Below are 15,964 nucleotides of genomic sequence, written 5' to 3' on the forward strand. Positions count from 1 at the left end.
AACATTTTCCTCTAGTCTAATGGGATGGCCTCTGGTCTGATTATCCCACTAGCACTCTATAATGCCCTTTAATGTACTTATAAAAAGTAATTGTAACTTTACGCTTTAGAGGTACTGGTCCCTCTAAGGCACAATGGCTTTACTAGGCCTTGGTTTACCCAGGCTCACTGGAAACATCCATCTGGGTCAGCAACCAGAAGCCAAAGTGGAAGATCCACCCCTTCTCACTCACTATACCAAGGTGTGACAGGAAGTCATAGCCAATAATACAACTGTGCAAATTACCACTAGCTACATGGGCAGCTGCCCAGCAACTAGGGGGATCAGGAAGTGTGGGATTTAAAGCCATAGGGGAACATTAACCCTATGGGTCCCAATATAATCATATCCCCTCACAAGCATGAAATGCAGCCTACAGGCAGGATCACTTATTGACTTACAATAAACAGATTAACCCATAGCAATTAAAAAATACCTGCCGAATGGTAGCTATAAGTGATTTTGTATATTTTATTAAATTATCCTATTAATTCCATAATATTTCAGTAATTATTGAATGGCATAAACCTTTAAATGTTGCTCATCATAATTCTATTTCTAGATACTTCCAAACATTTTTTAAAATAGGATAACAATCATATCTATAGACAATAATATTTAATTGCACATGCGCATTCTTCCTTTTTGGAAATATGCATTCCAGGAAACATGGTTTGTCCACAATCACTCAAACTCAATCAATTCGAGCGATTCAAGTATTTGGGTTTTGCAACTCAAACTCACAGAATCAAGTTTTTCCATTTGATTTCTTTCTTAAATTACAAACCATTCAAGTTGTGAGTTCATTCAAGCTCATTTGAGGTATAGAAAACCATTTGACCTTTGACCTTAATGTACAAGATAAAAGTTGTATAAAACAACTTCAAGTAGATTTTCACAGGTTTTATAGTGCACGTTTCATAGGTGTAAACACTTTGACATTGATCATTACAATAAGATAAATACTATATATGCAAAGAATGGACAGTCACATGACATTCCTACCCAACTAGTACCATGTTTCCCCATGAAATTAATTATATTAAATAACAGAATGAAACAGCTTTAAGCAGTTAAGGCAAACAAAACCAGTCCATATTCCAAGCAGGCCTTCCTCAGCGAATGCTCAATAACCTTGGAAGTGATTCTACCTTCTGCATTGCCCTAGTTAACAGGTGCAGTAAAAATAAATTATGTGTACAAACGGATAACATTTGCTAACACTGAATATAAAAGAACTTATCAGCATGCAGCTTTCATCCTGGAAGCCTTGACTGCCTGGACATTTTTAATGTTTAAAAGATTGTTTCTGTGTTAGAAGGATGTTGTGGGGAAATGTCTTTGATAGTTCTGTGATTGAGTCTATCTCGCTTTGGAAAAGGATAGTGCCAGGTTTAAACAACTGAGCCTGACAAGACGGCAAATGTGCAAGGCTGGAAAAAAAATTACCTCATTACAGCTGAATGCTGTTGCCCTTTGGAGTAAAATGAAAGAAAACCTTTCTCTGGTACTTTTGTTGATAAAATTCACTATCTGGAACATGACCAAAGCCCAACATATATCATCTTAACACATACATACGCACATGCACACAATCACAGGGCAGACGTTATTTCTGAGAATCCATTGATGCATGCAGATTCATTAGAAATAAAAGTCCAGTAAGAATGCTGTGCCCAAATTGTGCAGCTTTTTATTCCAAATATTTATTATTTATGGCTGATGTTTAATGGCCCTTGGAACAAAAACATTGTCCACTCAACCAAAGCAATCAATGTGGTAGAACAAAAAATTGAAGCACCCTTTAAATGTGTCACATTCAAGTGTTTGCAAATGAGGAAAAAGGTTACATATTTGCATTTTAAGATTTTTCTTTAATATTACTTACATTATTGACATGGCAGCAGCATTTTCCACAGTGTTTTAAACCATAAAGGCACACAAACACAGATGTAACCTACAAACAAAGATGTCTCACTAAAGCAGAAATACACTGTTACGTTTGCTGAAAAGAAATGTGGGAAGGGCCATGCTCAAGAGCTTACAGACAAATACAGAATAGATGGGATACAAGCATGAACGAAAGCTACATACATACAGACAAATACAAGAGGTCTTCTGCGCTTACCCATTATAAATGTATTAAAGAAGTTGAGACATTTTGTTTTTTAAGCTTCTAAAAAATGCCTCACCATTTAAACAAAACAGGGATTGTTTGTCCATATATTGCAATATTTTAAAGCTGGGCAACTACGTCAAAGTCATCCCTGGTCTGGCCAGTCCTACACTCTGATTCGTTAAGAATTCTAATGCCTCATTATACATTTTACACAGGAACTAAGTTTTACTTGCCATATACTTGCAGCTTTCAAGGTTAAAACTCCATGGTTGCCCTTTTATTGGCCACCACTGGGATCACCTGAATATAGCGGGAAAAGACAAACAATCCCTGTTCTCTTTAAAGGATAAAGCATTTTTTTTAGTAGCTTAAGGCATAAACATCACTAACTAAACCTAAATGGCATCCATCTGTCTCAATGAAGCTAATCTACATTATATACAGTATGTTATGACTTGTTATAGTTTCATGTAATGGAACACTTAATTTGCTTTATGCCATTTATCGACACTATCCTCCATTAAAGGTGTGGTTCACCTTTAAGTTAACCTTTAGTATGTTATACAAAGGCTAATGCTAAATAACTTTTCAGTTGGTATTCATTATTTATTTCCTATAGTGTTTGAATAATTTGCCTTCTTCTGAATCTTTCAAGCTTTCAAATAGGAGTCACTGACCCTATCTAAAAACACATTTTCTACACGGTTATTTTTGATTGCTCAAATTTCTATTCAAGCCCTCTCCAATTCATATTCCAGTCTCTTATTCAAATCAATGCCTGGTTGCTAGGGTAACTTGGACTTAGCTACCATATTGCTGACATTGCAGAGTGGAGAGCTGCTGAATAAAAAGATAAATAACTCAAAAACCACATGCAAATTGTCTCAGAACATCACTCTCTACATCATAATTAAAGTTCATTTATTGGTGAACAACCCCTTTCACATTTTACCCCAACCCATAACATACATTTTAATAGACTCTGAATTTTGTTACTAAAGTTCTACAGTAAAAGGACATTGCTGTAAACAATAAATCTCTAAAATTTTAATTTCAGAAACTCATATTTGCAATGTTGCCTACAGAAAAAAACAAATCACGGTAAAAAGTTGAATACAAATGTTGGTAAATCTGCCACTAGTAGTGATGGGCGAATTTATTCGGCAGGCGCAAATTTGCGGCGAATTTGCGCGTTTCGCCGCCAGCGAATAAATTCGCGAAACGCCCGCGAAAATTCGCGGCAAAAATTCGCCGGCGTCAAAAAAAATGTTTCCGAAAAAACGGACGCCGGCGCCAAAAACGGGCGCCAGCGTCAAAAACGAGATGCTGGCGCGGTTTCGCGAATTTTTCGCCGTTTCGCAAACGGCGCAAATTCGCCCATCACTAGCCACTAGGGATGGGCAAATGTGACCCTTTTCAAATTCCCAAAAATTAGCTGCCAGCGAAAATTTGCCGAAATGCATTTGTCTATAGGCGACAATTTTTTTTTTCTCCCATTGGAGTCTATGGGCGTCATTTCTGCGTTGAAACTTACTGAAAAAGTTCGCTCATCACTATCTGCCATCTGCTACTGCATGAACTTTATACAGCACTTACTTTTATCCAGATTCCATGACTTCCCATGACTTTCTACCTGATAATGGCAATGTTTGTTTTCTTCATAGAAGACACCACTACATTTAATTGTGGCTGTGTCTGAAGCTCCAGATAACTCTTGTATGTTGATCTTGGACTGTAGGTGAAACTCTGTTACCATAATTATACCAGCTGGGGAACTAAAACTATACAACAGTGAACTTCTTGTTTACACTGGTAATACAGTCTTGTTCTTCTCATGAGAAGAATTACCTAGACCTTTGAGATTTTGGTGGAGATTGAGTAATATATTTTTTCACAAAGGGGAACTCGGTAGCCTCATCTTGCTCTAAAAACTTGCATGGGTTATCTCCCACCTTCCATTCTATATTACTTCTGAGGGCCCTGACATTTGTGTGTGTGGCTCCCGGGCACTTTGTCATCATTCTGTAATAAGACCCTTCTGCTGTTTCATTTATAACCACCTTAACACAACCTATATTCATAGCACCCACAAAAAAGAGTAATCAAGAACAAAGAAAAATGATCACACCAAAAATGCATAGAAAATAAATATTTGCATGTATGCCCTGCAATAACAGTTAATCTACCATAGCAACAAAATAAAATATGGATTCAAGAGAAGTGTCTATTAAAATCTCACCAACTGTTCCCATTAATAAACTTCTGCCTCCAGCTATAGATAGAATTCTCACATCAAATGTAATAATTTTTTATAACTTTGGACATTGTAAGTTGCTCAGCATTAATATGGTCAGATTTATGTGGTGTTATTTGTAAATCACAACTACTATTAATAATTTCAATTTATTTGGATTTTTAATCAGTAAAACGGCATTTCAAAAAAGGTTACACCCCAGTATTCTTATTATAAAATGTCTTAGTACGTTAATAGTATCCCTTCCCTAAAAGTTGGGATTCAAGGATTTTCACCATTGTAGATATTGACAATAAAAACATGTTTTTGAATTATAGTAGAAACATGAAAAATTACCACAATAAATGTGATAACCTTACTATGTATAACAAAGTATGCAGAATGTTACATTTTAGTTATTCATTTATTTCTTAGCTCTAAAAGTAAGCCAGCAGTATATTGAAATAAATGTGTGTGGAAAACTGTTATAAACATGTATTTTTATATATATTTTTTATTATATTTTGTTTTTATAGTTATCTAATTGTATCTCTTAAAAAATACCATCTACCTGTTCTAAGTCAATTTTTATGGCTGATTTAATTTTTTTGCATCCCTAAATGAGCATTTTCTGCTTATTGAATACCAGATCGAAGCAGAAATGCACATGCATATACCATTAGCAAATTAGATGCCCACAAGGCAACATCTGCTGTACAAAATCACTTTTTAAGTGTTAAAATTGTAAAGAAGGACAGGTGAATCCCAGATGTATACTTTTAAATATGCAGTATGTGCATATAGCTGTGCTGGCTTCTGTGCTTCGCTGCAGGACATGCTGAGGCAGACATTTGAATAGACGTATATCTCTCAACTTACTTAATCAAATATGTCGCTTGATCAGTGTGAGGCAGTAAGAGTTCACTAACCACATTTTGTCAGGTTCAATAAAATAGACCACCACAAGCAATAACACACAAAATTATGATGTATCATGAAAACTATCATATTTTTAGGAAGTAACCAAAATTATTTTATTTTAATAGAATCATATTGAAGAAAAAATACATGAGAATGTATTTTAAAATAATAAATAATTTTTTTGTTTAAATTGCCCAGTAATAGAATTCCTCTAAAAAAAATAACTTTATTAAATGCCTCTGATGTTGCACCTCAAAGGAGAACTAAACCGCGTAGGAACAACAACTCCCCTTAACTGCCTTCCATCGCCCCCTGCCTCACACAAAAAGGAAAGCCCTGGAGCTATAAGTGCAGGACTGCATGACAGGGGATTCAAATGACCAGCAGCCAAACTACACTGATTTATGTTTAGAGATTGGCTGAATCAGATGTAGCTTTGATTGGGTGAGAAGCATTGAGTTAAGGCAGGATATTATATTGTGGTTTTTGTACCTTTATATACTGTAGAGTAAATGTAAGGGTCGCCATTGTTCCAACCCTGTTCCAATCCTGTATTCACATTTACACTAATAAACATAAAATTGCACCAGCATATAAAATGAATATATCCCACCAGCAGGGCTTCCCACTTTCATATGATTCAATCAGAATGTTTTTTTTTTTTAATTCTCAGTTCTCCAGGGATCACAAATCAGACAAACTTTCTCTCAAACTGGTCCAGTGCGTTTCCTCAACCCATGCAAACTTTATAATTTTTACACAATAAAAATGTGCACATGTAAAATATGGAAATAAGGTACCCTACAGGGAAGAGACTTTCGAATTTCGTACATCCTTTTCTGCTCACCTCCTCGTAGAAGGCATGAGGAGAGTTGAGAAACTCGCCTCAGGTTACCAGGGGCAGCAAAAATAGGGGGGTAGCAGCGAGCCACCTCAGATGGCAAAGGGTCTAGGATCTCCCCCGTTAGCAAGAGCTATTGCATGTAAAATTACAATACAATTGTACAAAATCAAAGGAGGAGATTTTCAATAATTGTGTTTGCAGTTTTGCCTCAAATCACACAAAATCTCAGCCAAAAAAAATCTCAGCCTCAGCTTTCACTGTGATCAAGATTCTTTACAATGATTAAATGATTTTGACTTAATTTTGCCATTTATGATTCATCCAATTGAATGATTATAATTGGAAAAATGTGACATTTTTCATTGAAAAAGCTGGCATAAAGATTAGTTGCAAATTCCCAAATCTATCTTAAATCTCTTAGGGGTCTATTTACAGTTGCTTAAGCTTTACAGCTTGAGCCTTCCACAGGGGAAACTGTTGTGAGTTTCCACACTCAAGCTGACTAAGAAAGCTTGGCATCTTCATAATTTTCATTAAACAGGTTTTTGCAACAAAGAAAAATTTGATAATTAAAAGCTGCCAAAGATTTTTTTTTTATTACAAAAGTCCATTTGGAAACTCACAGTGGATTTCTTTGATGATTACTCCAGCTTAAACTTCAGGGTACAATTTTGAAAGTTATCCAACATAATTTGTTTTGTGTCATGTTTCAATTTTTGTAACTGTTTAATCTTGTTGTTCTATGATATAATTCATTGATTAATTGAATTGTTTTTAAGTCTGTTGGCTGTTTAAGGGCTGTTTTCACAACAGTTAAGAGTTCTTAAAGTATATTTTATTTGATGTTGGGACTATTTGCTTTATGACATACAGAGGTGTTCCTTTGAGAGGTCAATGTTTTCCTGCATGCTTACACACTTTGCTACTATTGTATTTTGAAATTTTGATTGTTTTCCTAGCCCTGGAAAGTAAAAGTACACAAACACATTTAGGGGCAGATTTATCAAGGGTTGATTTTCGAAGTAGAAAATACTTTGATTTTCGACCATCGAATTGAAATACTTTGAATATCAAAGTCGAAGTATTATTCAGCAAAATTGGCCATCCTGCGATCGAAGTAAAATCGTTCGATTGAACGATTTTACTTCAATGTTTGAAGACTTAGAAAAATGGTCTAGAAGGTTTAATTTGGCGAAGCATTGAAGTCAAAGTTTTTTTAAAGAGACATTACTTCGATTATAGAATGGTCAAATATTCGAACGATTTTTACTTCAAATCGAAGTCAAAGTAAATTCAAAGTGTAGAATCCTATTCGATAGTCGAAGTATTTAAAAAAATTACTTAGAAATTCGATTTTTTTTTTTTTGCTTCAAAAATTCCCTCTAATTCACTTTGACCCTTGATAAATCTGCCCCTTAGAGAATTGCTGGAAAGGTGCAAATATATCTGATAATGCTTGCAAACTCACAAAAACAGAAGAAGCACCAGAATTGTTATAGTGAGCTGTAGATTTCTGAGTGGTGTTGCATTTTTTTAATACATCTTTTTATAAATATTAGTGCTCCTGCAAGAATTAAGTACTTATTTATATTAAAGGTTTGTAAGCTACAGTTCTCTTCATAAAGATTTTTAACCTATAGTATACACACTCCATTCCACTTTTGTTTAAAGGCCTTACAACATTTCTAGAATAATCTTGTAAATCAATGTAAAATTGCAAATAATGTTGGGTTTTCATTATCAACAATATATATAATCATTAAGAGATTCAGGGAATCCAGAGAACTCTCTATATGCAAGGCACAAGGCTGAAGCCAGTATTGGCTGGGTGTGATCGTTGGTTCATCAGGCAGAAAAAACATTGTTTGTGAACACAGTTTGTTGCTGCATCCAAAAATACAAGTGAAAAATATGAAAATACAGAAACCATACTGTATATAAACATGATCCACAAACACTGACACATAATCAGGTCAAACTCATTGAAGGTGGACTGAGGTAACAAGGAAAACTACAACAATTTGTCTCATCAGTTTCCAAATGTTTACAAAACGTTCATAAATAAAGAGGTGATGCAACACAGTGGGAAACATGCCCCCATCCCAACTTTTTACCACCATGTTTTTTGCTGTCATCAAATTCAGCATGAGCATTGATTTTTCAGAAAACAATATTTATCAATTTCAACATTTGTGTCATTTTTGTTCAATATTCAATTAAATATATGGTTTACACCAGTGATCCCCAACCAGTAGCTCGTGAGCAACATGTTGCTCTCCAACCCCTTGGATGTTGCTCTCTGGGTCCTCAGAGCAGATGCTTATTTTTGAATTCCAGGCTTGGAAGCAAGTTTTAATTGCATAAAAACTAAGTATAGTACCAAGTAGAGCCTCTTGTAGGCTGCCAGTCCACATAGGGGCAACCAAATAGCCAATCACAGCCCTTATTTTGGCACCCAAGGGACTATTTTATGCTTGTGTTGCTCTCCAACTCTTTTTACATTTGAATGTGGCTCCCGGGTAAAAAAAGGTTGGGGACCCCTGGTTTACACTATTCTGTTTTTATTTAAATTGTCCACAATTGTTTGGGAAATGGGGTTGTGGAGACAACCTTTCAAAACTTATTTTACTGAATGAAATAATTTAAAACTGAAAGAAAGAAAATTGTTTTGGTATCCTTCAAGGAAGAATTTTTTTTATCATATAATTTAAGATTACTTTGTAGGAATTAATTTGTATTTTATTTATGTATATTTCTTATGTCTACACTTTGTTATTCTTTGAAACCATAAATATATTACTTTTTTTTGGACAAGAATTAGAGCAAACATGCATGTAATTTTAAAGCCTAGTAAAAGTATAGCATGCTAAATAGTGGAGGACAGAATCACCTTCAAGAAAATGTAATTATAATCTCAAACCAGCTGGCATATTTGAGAATAGGACAGGTGATGTGAATATGAAGTAGAACTGATGCATGTATTTTTTACTTTCACTGCAAGTTGTCAAGGTTTTCTTATGCAAACATTGTTAAAATATTAGATGCCAACACTAAGGCCAAAGTTTATGATGCTTTAAACAATTAAAATATGCTGTGTTAAGAAAAATAGCAAGATAACTGTGGTCTGAATGAACTAACAGAGCATAGAAATAACACTTTACTTATGACAGCTTACATCAAATAAATCTAAAACACCACTAAAATGCTTTCCTCACCTAGCGCAATATTTTCTGTCTGCTTAACAATGTGCCACGTAGTTTCATAAAATTGGGGATGTGTGTATTCTTTGGTATATTTTGGATTAAAAAGGCATAACCACATTATGTCCCAGTGAGCCTTAAAATATACGCTGAGAAATATTTTTTGTTACAGTTATGATATCACTACAACAATTAAAGCTATTTATTTGACTTGTATATCCATTATTTATATCTTGTATGTGGATCTTTATCAGACATCTCTGAAATAGACCATCTGCCTTTTAGTGCACTATATTTGATCTTCATATTGACTCCTGAAGACATTTTAGGTATGCAGGAGATGTTTAGGTATATATACCATATCCAAATAGCCAAGCAACTTAAAGTGGACCTGTCACCTACACATAAAAAACTGCATAATGAGAGTCCTTTCCAAATTAAATATGGAACCCCAAAAATGTTTTTCATTAAAACATCCATACCTGTTATAAAGGTGTTTAAATATCTAAACTGTCAATCAAATATTACCTGCCCCACCTCTATGCCCGTGGCATAGAGGAGGGGCAGTCAATTACTTTCACTTTCCATTCAGCACTTCCTACAAGTCACTGCTCTCCCCACATTCCCCCTTCCCTCCTCAGGCTCTATAATTGTGTAGGGCACTGCACATGGACATTAGGTCCCTCATTCTGGTTCATACACAAGATTTTGGGGTGATACACAATTTCCCTTAATAACCGTGTCCACAAAATGGCTGCTGCCTGCTTGCTGTGATTGTATAATTTCAAAACAGAAGGAAACAAAATTTTAATAATAAATACAGTGTAAGTAAAGTTTATTTTGCTCAACTAACATGATAGAAAAGAATTTGAAATTATTTCTTAGGGTGACAGGACCCCTTTAACTTTCTACAGTACAGGGTGTTTCAGAATATCCGCAATACTTAACCAAGCCATACGAGCAGATAACTATTAAACTGATCTTGTCTGGTTTGGCAACACTGCATTGTTTCAGTAACAGACCGATCTGTTTGAGATTTAGAAATTATTTACAACCAAACCACAACTGTATTTAGAGCCCAGCAAATATATTGGTAAGCATTTCTTTATGCATATCTTACGTTTTCATGACTTCCAGTCATGTATGGGGTGGGGGTCACCAACTGTTGCATAAAAATATATTATAATGTTATTGGATTGAGTAAATATGTAAGTGTTAGGCCTTGTGCATATCTGAGAGTTAGCTGTGAATCTGAGTCTAAAGGAGAATTAAAGGTAATTAATTACCTTTATTGATTGTGATGTACGTAACTCCATATGTTCTATGTATATAATTCATGTGGTTTAGTTGTATAATCACATTTACTTTGTGCAACAGTGCTACGCAATATGTTGGTGCTATATAAATACATGTTAATAATAATAATAATAATAATAATAATATACTGTAGATACAGTATATAATGATTATTGAAGTGTAAAATGCCAAACATGGAAATTTCTGCTTATAGATGGAGGAGACTTCAGTGAGGCCTTAAGTGATTGTTTTTTTTGGGGGGTGGGGGGCATGGCTGTAAAAACTCTGTTGCTGTGAAAGTCAAATTCATAAAATATAAACAGGCCTTCATTATATATTGTTATTATTATATTGTAAACACATTTTATTTAATATACTGTAATTATAATTTGTACTAGAATTAGGATATCCTCAAAAAATACTCTGAACATTTATATATGGCTGCAAGAGCTTAAGAAATCTTTACTTTTCTAATGATTGCAATTTGGTGTACTGAAAAATAAATTTTATTAACTCAAAAACTCAATATTTTCATGTGTTCTCTCTAACTATTCATTTTTGCATAATTATGCAGACTTAATACCATATTTCTTGCCTTTGTTTGCTATACCAGATATTTAATTTATTGCATCTAAGCATATTCATTATCTTGTCTACTTGTAATTTGTACCCAAAGTCATGGTGCCCTTGCTCTTGTTGCTGCGGGGCTTTAGTTTGCTTGAATGTATAACTACTCAGCTAACAGTGGAACCATTTCAGTTTCTGTGAGGGAAATAAAAAAATGTAGAATTCAGAGACAGCTTAGTTTTCAAAGCAAGTTTACCTGTTTGAATAACTAATACATATCTTAGAAATAACAAGCCTGCAAAATATAACTTCTGCATTTTGCACAAGTGAAAACAACAGAGGATGCCAGGAGCATATGACTTAAAACTGCTGGATGTGTGAAGCATGGAAAGGTTGAAATGCACTTGTTAAACCCTTTGTAAATAAAATGATCCATGCGGTATTGACAACACTTAATGGATTCTTTTGTGAAAATAACTTTTGGATAAAATGCAGAAAACTTTCCACATCCCGACTCCAACTCCCACACAGAAAATACATATAAATATGTTAGTTAAGGAGATGGGATATGTTTTAAAAAAAAAAAATTTTTTCAATAACTGTCATATAAAACTGCTGATAATGAGAATGGTTAGGTGTATTATATGCTTGTTTTATTATTTATTTTTTAAGTTTTGATCAGTAATTCAGTAGGTAGCCAATTATCATTAGTTTCCTAAAAAAAAATGCTGACATGGATTTTGAAATCATACAATTATGAATCATGTTTTGCAGTCATGAAGCCAGTAATTTCATAGTTTCATATAGTTTACATCTTCTTCATGAACTTGCCTCATCCATGATACAAGTGGAAAATGCTCGTAGAAGAAGGTGCGAACATGCTTATAGAATTTGTGAAGCCCTGAATGCTGGCCCGGATTTATGGAAAGGCCACCAAGGCCCGTGCCTATGGTGGCAGGATTTTAGGGGGTGGCATGCTGCCCAACCACACCCACATTGGTTCAGAAATACTGGGGATGTGCAGGAGATACAATAGTTTTTTTAAATTTCCTGTGTGCCAATCCACATTTCTCTGGTCCTGATGATTAACATTTGCATGAATAAAAGGGAGGGAAACGGGGCAATGAATGGCAGCTGGCCTAGAGGCGGCTGCTATGTAAATCTGGCCTTTCCTGAATGCTGTAGGTTATGATTAAGCTAATTAAATTCTATAATGACTATAATATCCTGCAAATAATGAACTGATTTAGTAGTAAGTTACTTTCCAAGTGAGAGGGAAGATCAACCAGATATGCTTCTTTATACACACTAGGAGGCAGATTTATGCTTCGAAATTCGACCATCGAATTGAATTACTTTGACTTCGAATATCGAAGTTGAAGGTTTTTTTCATCGAATTTGACCATTTGCGATTGAAGTAAAATCGTTTGATCGAATGATTAAATCATTTGAATCGAACGTTTCGAAGGATTTCAGCGATCGATCGAACGATTTTTCTTCAACTGCAAAAAACTTAGAAAACTGCTCTACAAGGTTCCCATAGGCTAACATAGCAGGTTTAATTTGGCGAAGTATTGAAGTCTAAGTTTTTTTGTTTTTTTTTTATAACTTGTTTTTTATTATAAATGACAAGGTACAGTCACAACGGATTTTTATACATGGTCTAAGTTTTTTTTAAAGAGACAGTACTTCGATTATCGAATGGCCGAATATTCTAACTATTTTACTTTGAATCTCAAAGTAAAATAGTTAGAAAAAGTCGTAGTATCCTATTCAATGGTCGAAGTATCCAAAAAATTACTTTGAATTTCAAATTTTTTTACTTCGAAAATTTCCTCGAATTCACTTCGACCCTTGATAAATCTGCCCCTACATCTTGGCCTTAGATATACTATTTTATGAGTGGAGCTTCTTCTTTATCTTAGTTCAACATGTTTGACTTATCACCCTGAATGACAATATTAATGCAATATGACCAAGCAAATCTTTCGTATCTACACATTTGGTCCATAGGGCCAACCTTAAGCCACCAAGTCTATTTAAATTGTTCATTGTATCATTAATAGAATTCACTTCTGAGATATGTTGTATCATGGTGCACTACATGAGCTGTGTGATTTCAAAAAATGTTTGCTCCATCTACAGTCCAGTTTATCTGTCTTCGTATAGTTAGCTCTGCACTACAATAAAGATTAAAAAAAAAAATACTGCCACTGACATTCTGACTTTATGAATTGATTAAAAAAAAACTTGGTTTAATGTTTCTGTACTATATGAAAATAAATTTTTTTAAAAACCTTTAAATATATTAACCCTACATAATAATAAATATTTCTTATTCTTTCATAGATGGACCACTTGGCCCCAGAGGATTAGCTGAAGCTACTGAAATGTGTACTCAAGAATGTTTAGTGCTCGGACACTCTGATAACTGTTGGATGCCCCCAGGTCTTGGTCCTTATCAACAACCAAAATCACCTCTTTCCACCTTTGCACCTCAAAAAGATTGGCCTACTAAGGACAGATTAGTTAATGGGCACACATTGACAAGAAACTGGAAAGAAGAAAGCAACCAATTCAACAATCGAAACCAATATGGGAGTAGTGATGGACATTTTACAAGTGGAAATCATACAAGTGACATTCCTTTGGCTAATTTGAAGCCCTATAAGCAAGTCTCAGGTGCTGTGGATAGCCCAAAGGAACAGCAACTATAAACAATTTTTGGACTAGTGACTTTAGCCAAACTAGATTTGCTAATAATGTGTGTCAGAGCTTAATGTACTGAGTAGACCTCTAGAAGAACTATGCTTCGTATACAAGAATATGCATACTTTTGTGTTAACGCCATTGGAAATGTGGTGTTTTACTCTATGTGAATAAAATATTTTTCAATGTGTGGATATATTTTGGTGAACTGGGTTGACTTTTTCCCTTTCTTTTTTGTTATAATTATTTTACCCTGGACTGCTGCTAAAGACTGCAGGAAACATTTTACTAGAAAGGTGTAGGGGGATCTATTTGGATTGTTGTAGTTGGAAGCAGATCAAATTAGATGAATTGTGGTCTTGTTGTTGTTAATATGTGCTGGAACAGTTATACTTGACATCATATTTTCAAAATAAACCAGCTAAATCTATACAATTAAACCTATAGTGCTATTAATAATGTTAGTGGACACTTGTATGTCAAAAAAGTGTTTCAAATACTTGTAAATAGAAACAAGTTAATACTAACAGCTTTTCTGTACGTATAAAAAAAAGTTCTATTATATACTGTAGCATACATTTGTGTCAAAGTTGCATTTGATTACTTTGCTTTATTGGGTTTTCACGTTTTCTCAGTGTTGAGTGTTTCAGTGTTTTTGTCCAACATATAATATTCCAACTTCCTCAAAACACTTGTGTTAATGTCTAGAAGATCATGCTTTTGTGTGGTAGAGAAGTATGCTGACCTTTTAGCAATGACAAACTGTTCTCTCAAATTAGCATTTTTTAAAAATATAAGGTATCCTTTATTTTGTGCAGCAGGCATACCTGATTCCGATATTAATAAAGGAAACTAGCTATATTTTAACAATTATATATCAATATCTCTTACAGTTGAAACTGATTGTTACCTAAAAATAAAATTAATTCCATATCTGAATTATCTGTAAAAACAGTTTAGATTGCTGATATGACAGCTTTTGTTGCTTGTGTATCATTATAACACAAGTGTTTTCAACCATATCCGCAAAATATATAATGTGTCGTAGCCATAGTGTATAAGAACATACTCTTAGAAGACCTTTTGGCAGGTATGGTTATTTAACTTTTTTATTATTATGTACTGCTAATTAAATATTATTTGTCAATTCCTGACAAAAAAAATATATCTTTTTCACATGATTGTTGGTCAGAATGGAATTCCCATGTTCATAGGTTCTCAGTTGCACGCAGACATAAACTGGAACATCCTATCAAAGTTTTTGTTTAGGCATGATGGAAGATTAAAGCAACTAATTAGCATGCACAGTTCCTTACAGAAAAAAATATTATGCCACGGTTAAATATATTTGTTTTTATTTCGGTAATTGGATGGTTATATTTTTCCCAAAATATTGTGTTTAGCAACTCACATTCTTATCCACAATGTAGGCGTGAAAAGGGGGCAGGGTGCATTGCTTATTGCAGTTCTTTGTTGGTTTGTGAGGGGTGTTTGATTATGACAGAATATGTATCTAAACAGTTATCCTCGTTACTGCTTTGCCAGATCAACGTTATTTACAGTTATTTAGCTCTTGCAATAAATGTTTTAAAATCTCAAATGGATGTGTGTTTATTGCAGTTCCAGTGTGTCTTCCCATTCTGCTCAGGAGAATTAAGCTCTAAAATCAGACCAGCAATTACATTTAGAATATACTAAGTAGATTATCCCACTTATACATTAAGAAAATAAAGCAGGAATGTTGTTCTGACAGTCAATAAAGTGATTTATGAATTAGTGCAATTACCAACACATTTTGGCTTTTTAAAATGTGTTAATCCAGAACATATTTGACTATTTGAAGCAGTTCACGGCAGTTCTACGGCCATTCAATTTTATAAGTTCCCAAAAGCAGACAAACATTACTGCGTATAAAAAAAAATAATAGCAATTATAAATGGACTCCTTTTTAATCTGGGAACAGAATTTTAATGGTGCAAAAAGAATAGCACTGAAATAAACCATGAAAAGTGTTCACAGTTATTAAGAGTTATTAA

The 15,964-nt window shown here is 34.2% G+C and overlaps 1 protein-coding gene across 3 annotated transcripts in view; it reads left to right on the forward strand.

The window, feature by feature from the left end:
• LOC108708507 (protocadherin-9) overlaps nt 1-15,528 on the forward strand; it is a 1,160,994-nt gene extending 1,145,466 nt beyond the window's left edge. For all 3 annotated transcript variants that reach the window (XM_041582452.1, XM_041582453.1, XM_018247294.2), the window contains one exon: nt 13,569-15,528. In XM_041582452.1, the coding sequence (XP_041438386.1) occupies nt 13,569-13,936 (368 nt within the window). In that variant the 3' untranslated portion in view covers nt 13,937-15,528. The remainder of the gene's footprint in view (nt 1-13,568) is intronic.
• Nucleotides 15,529-15,964: the final 436 nt, after the last annotated feature.

The sequence above is a fragment of the Xenopus laevis genome, chromosome 2L (assembly GCF_017654675.1).
Source record: "Xenopus laevis strain J_2021 chromosome 2L, Xenopus_laevis_v10.1, whole genome shotgun sequence".
Classification (NCBI taxonomy): Eukaryota; Metazoa; Chordata; class Amphibia; order Anura; family Pipidae; genus Xenopus; species Xenopus laevis.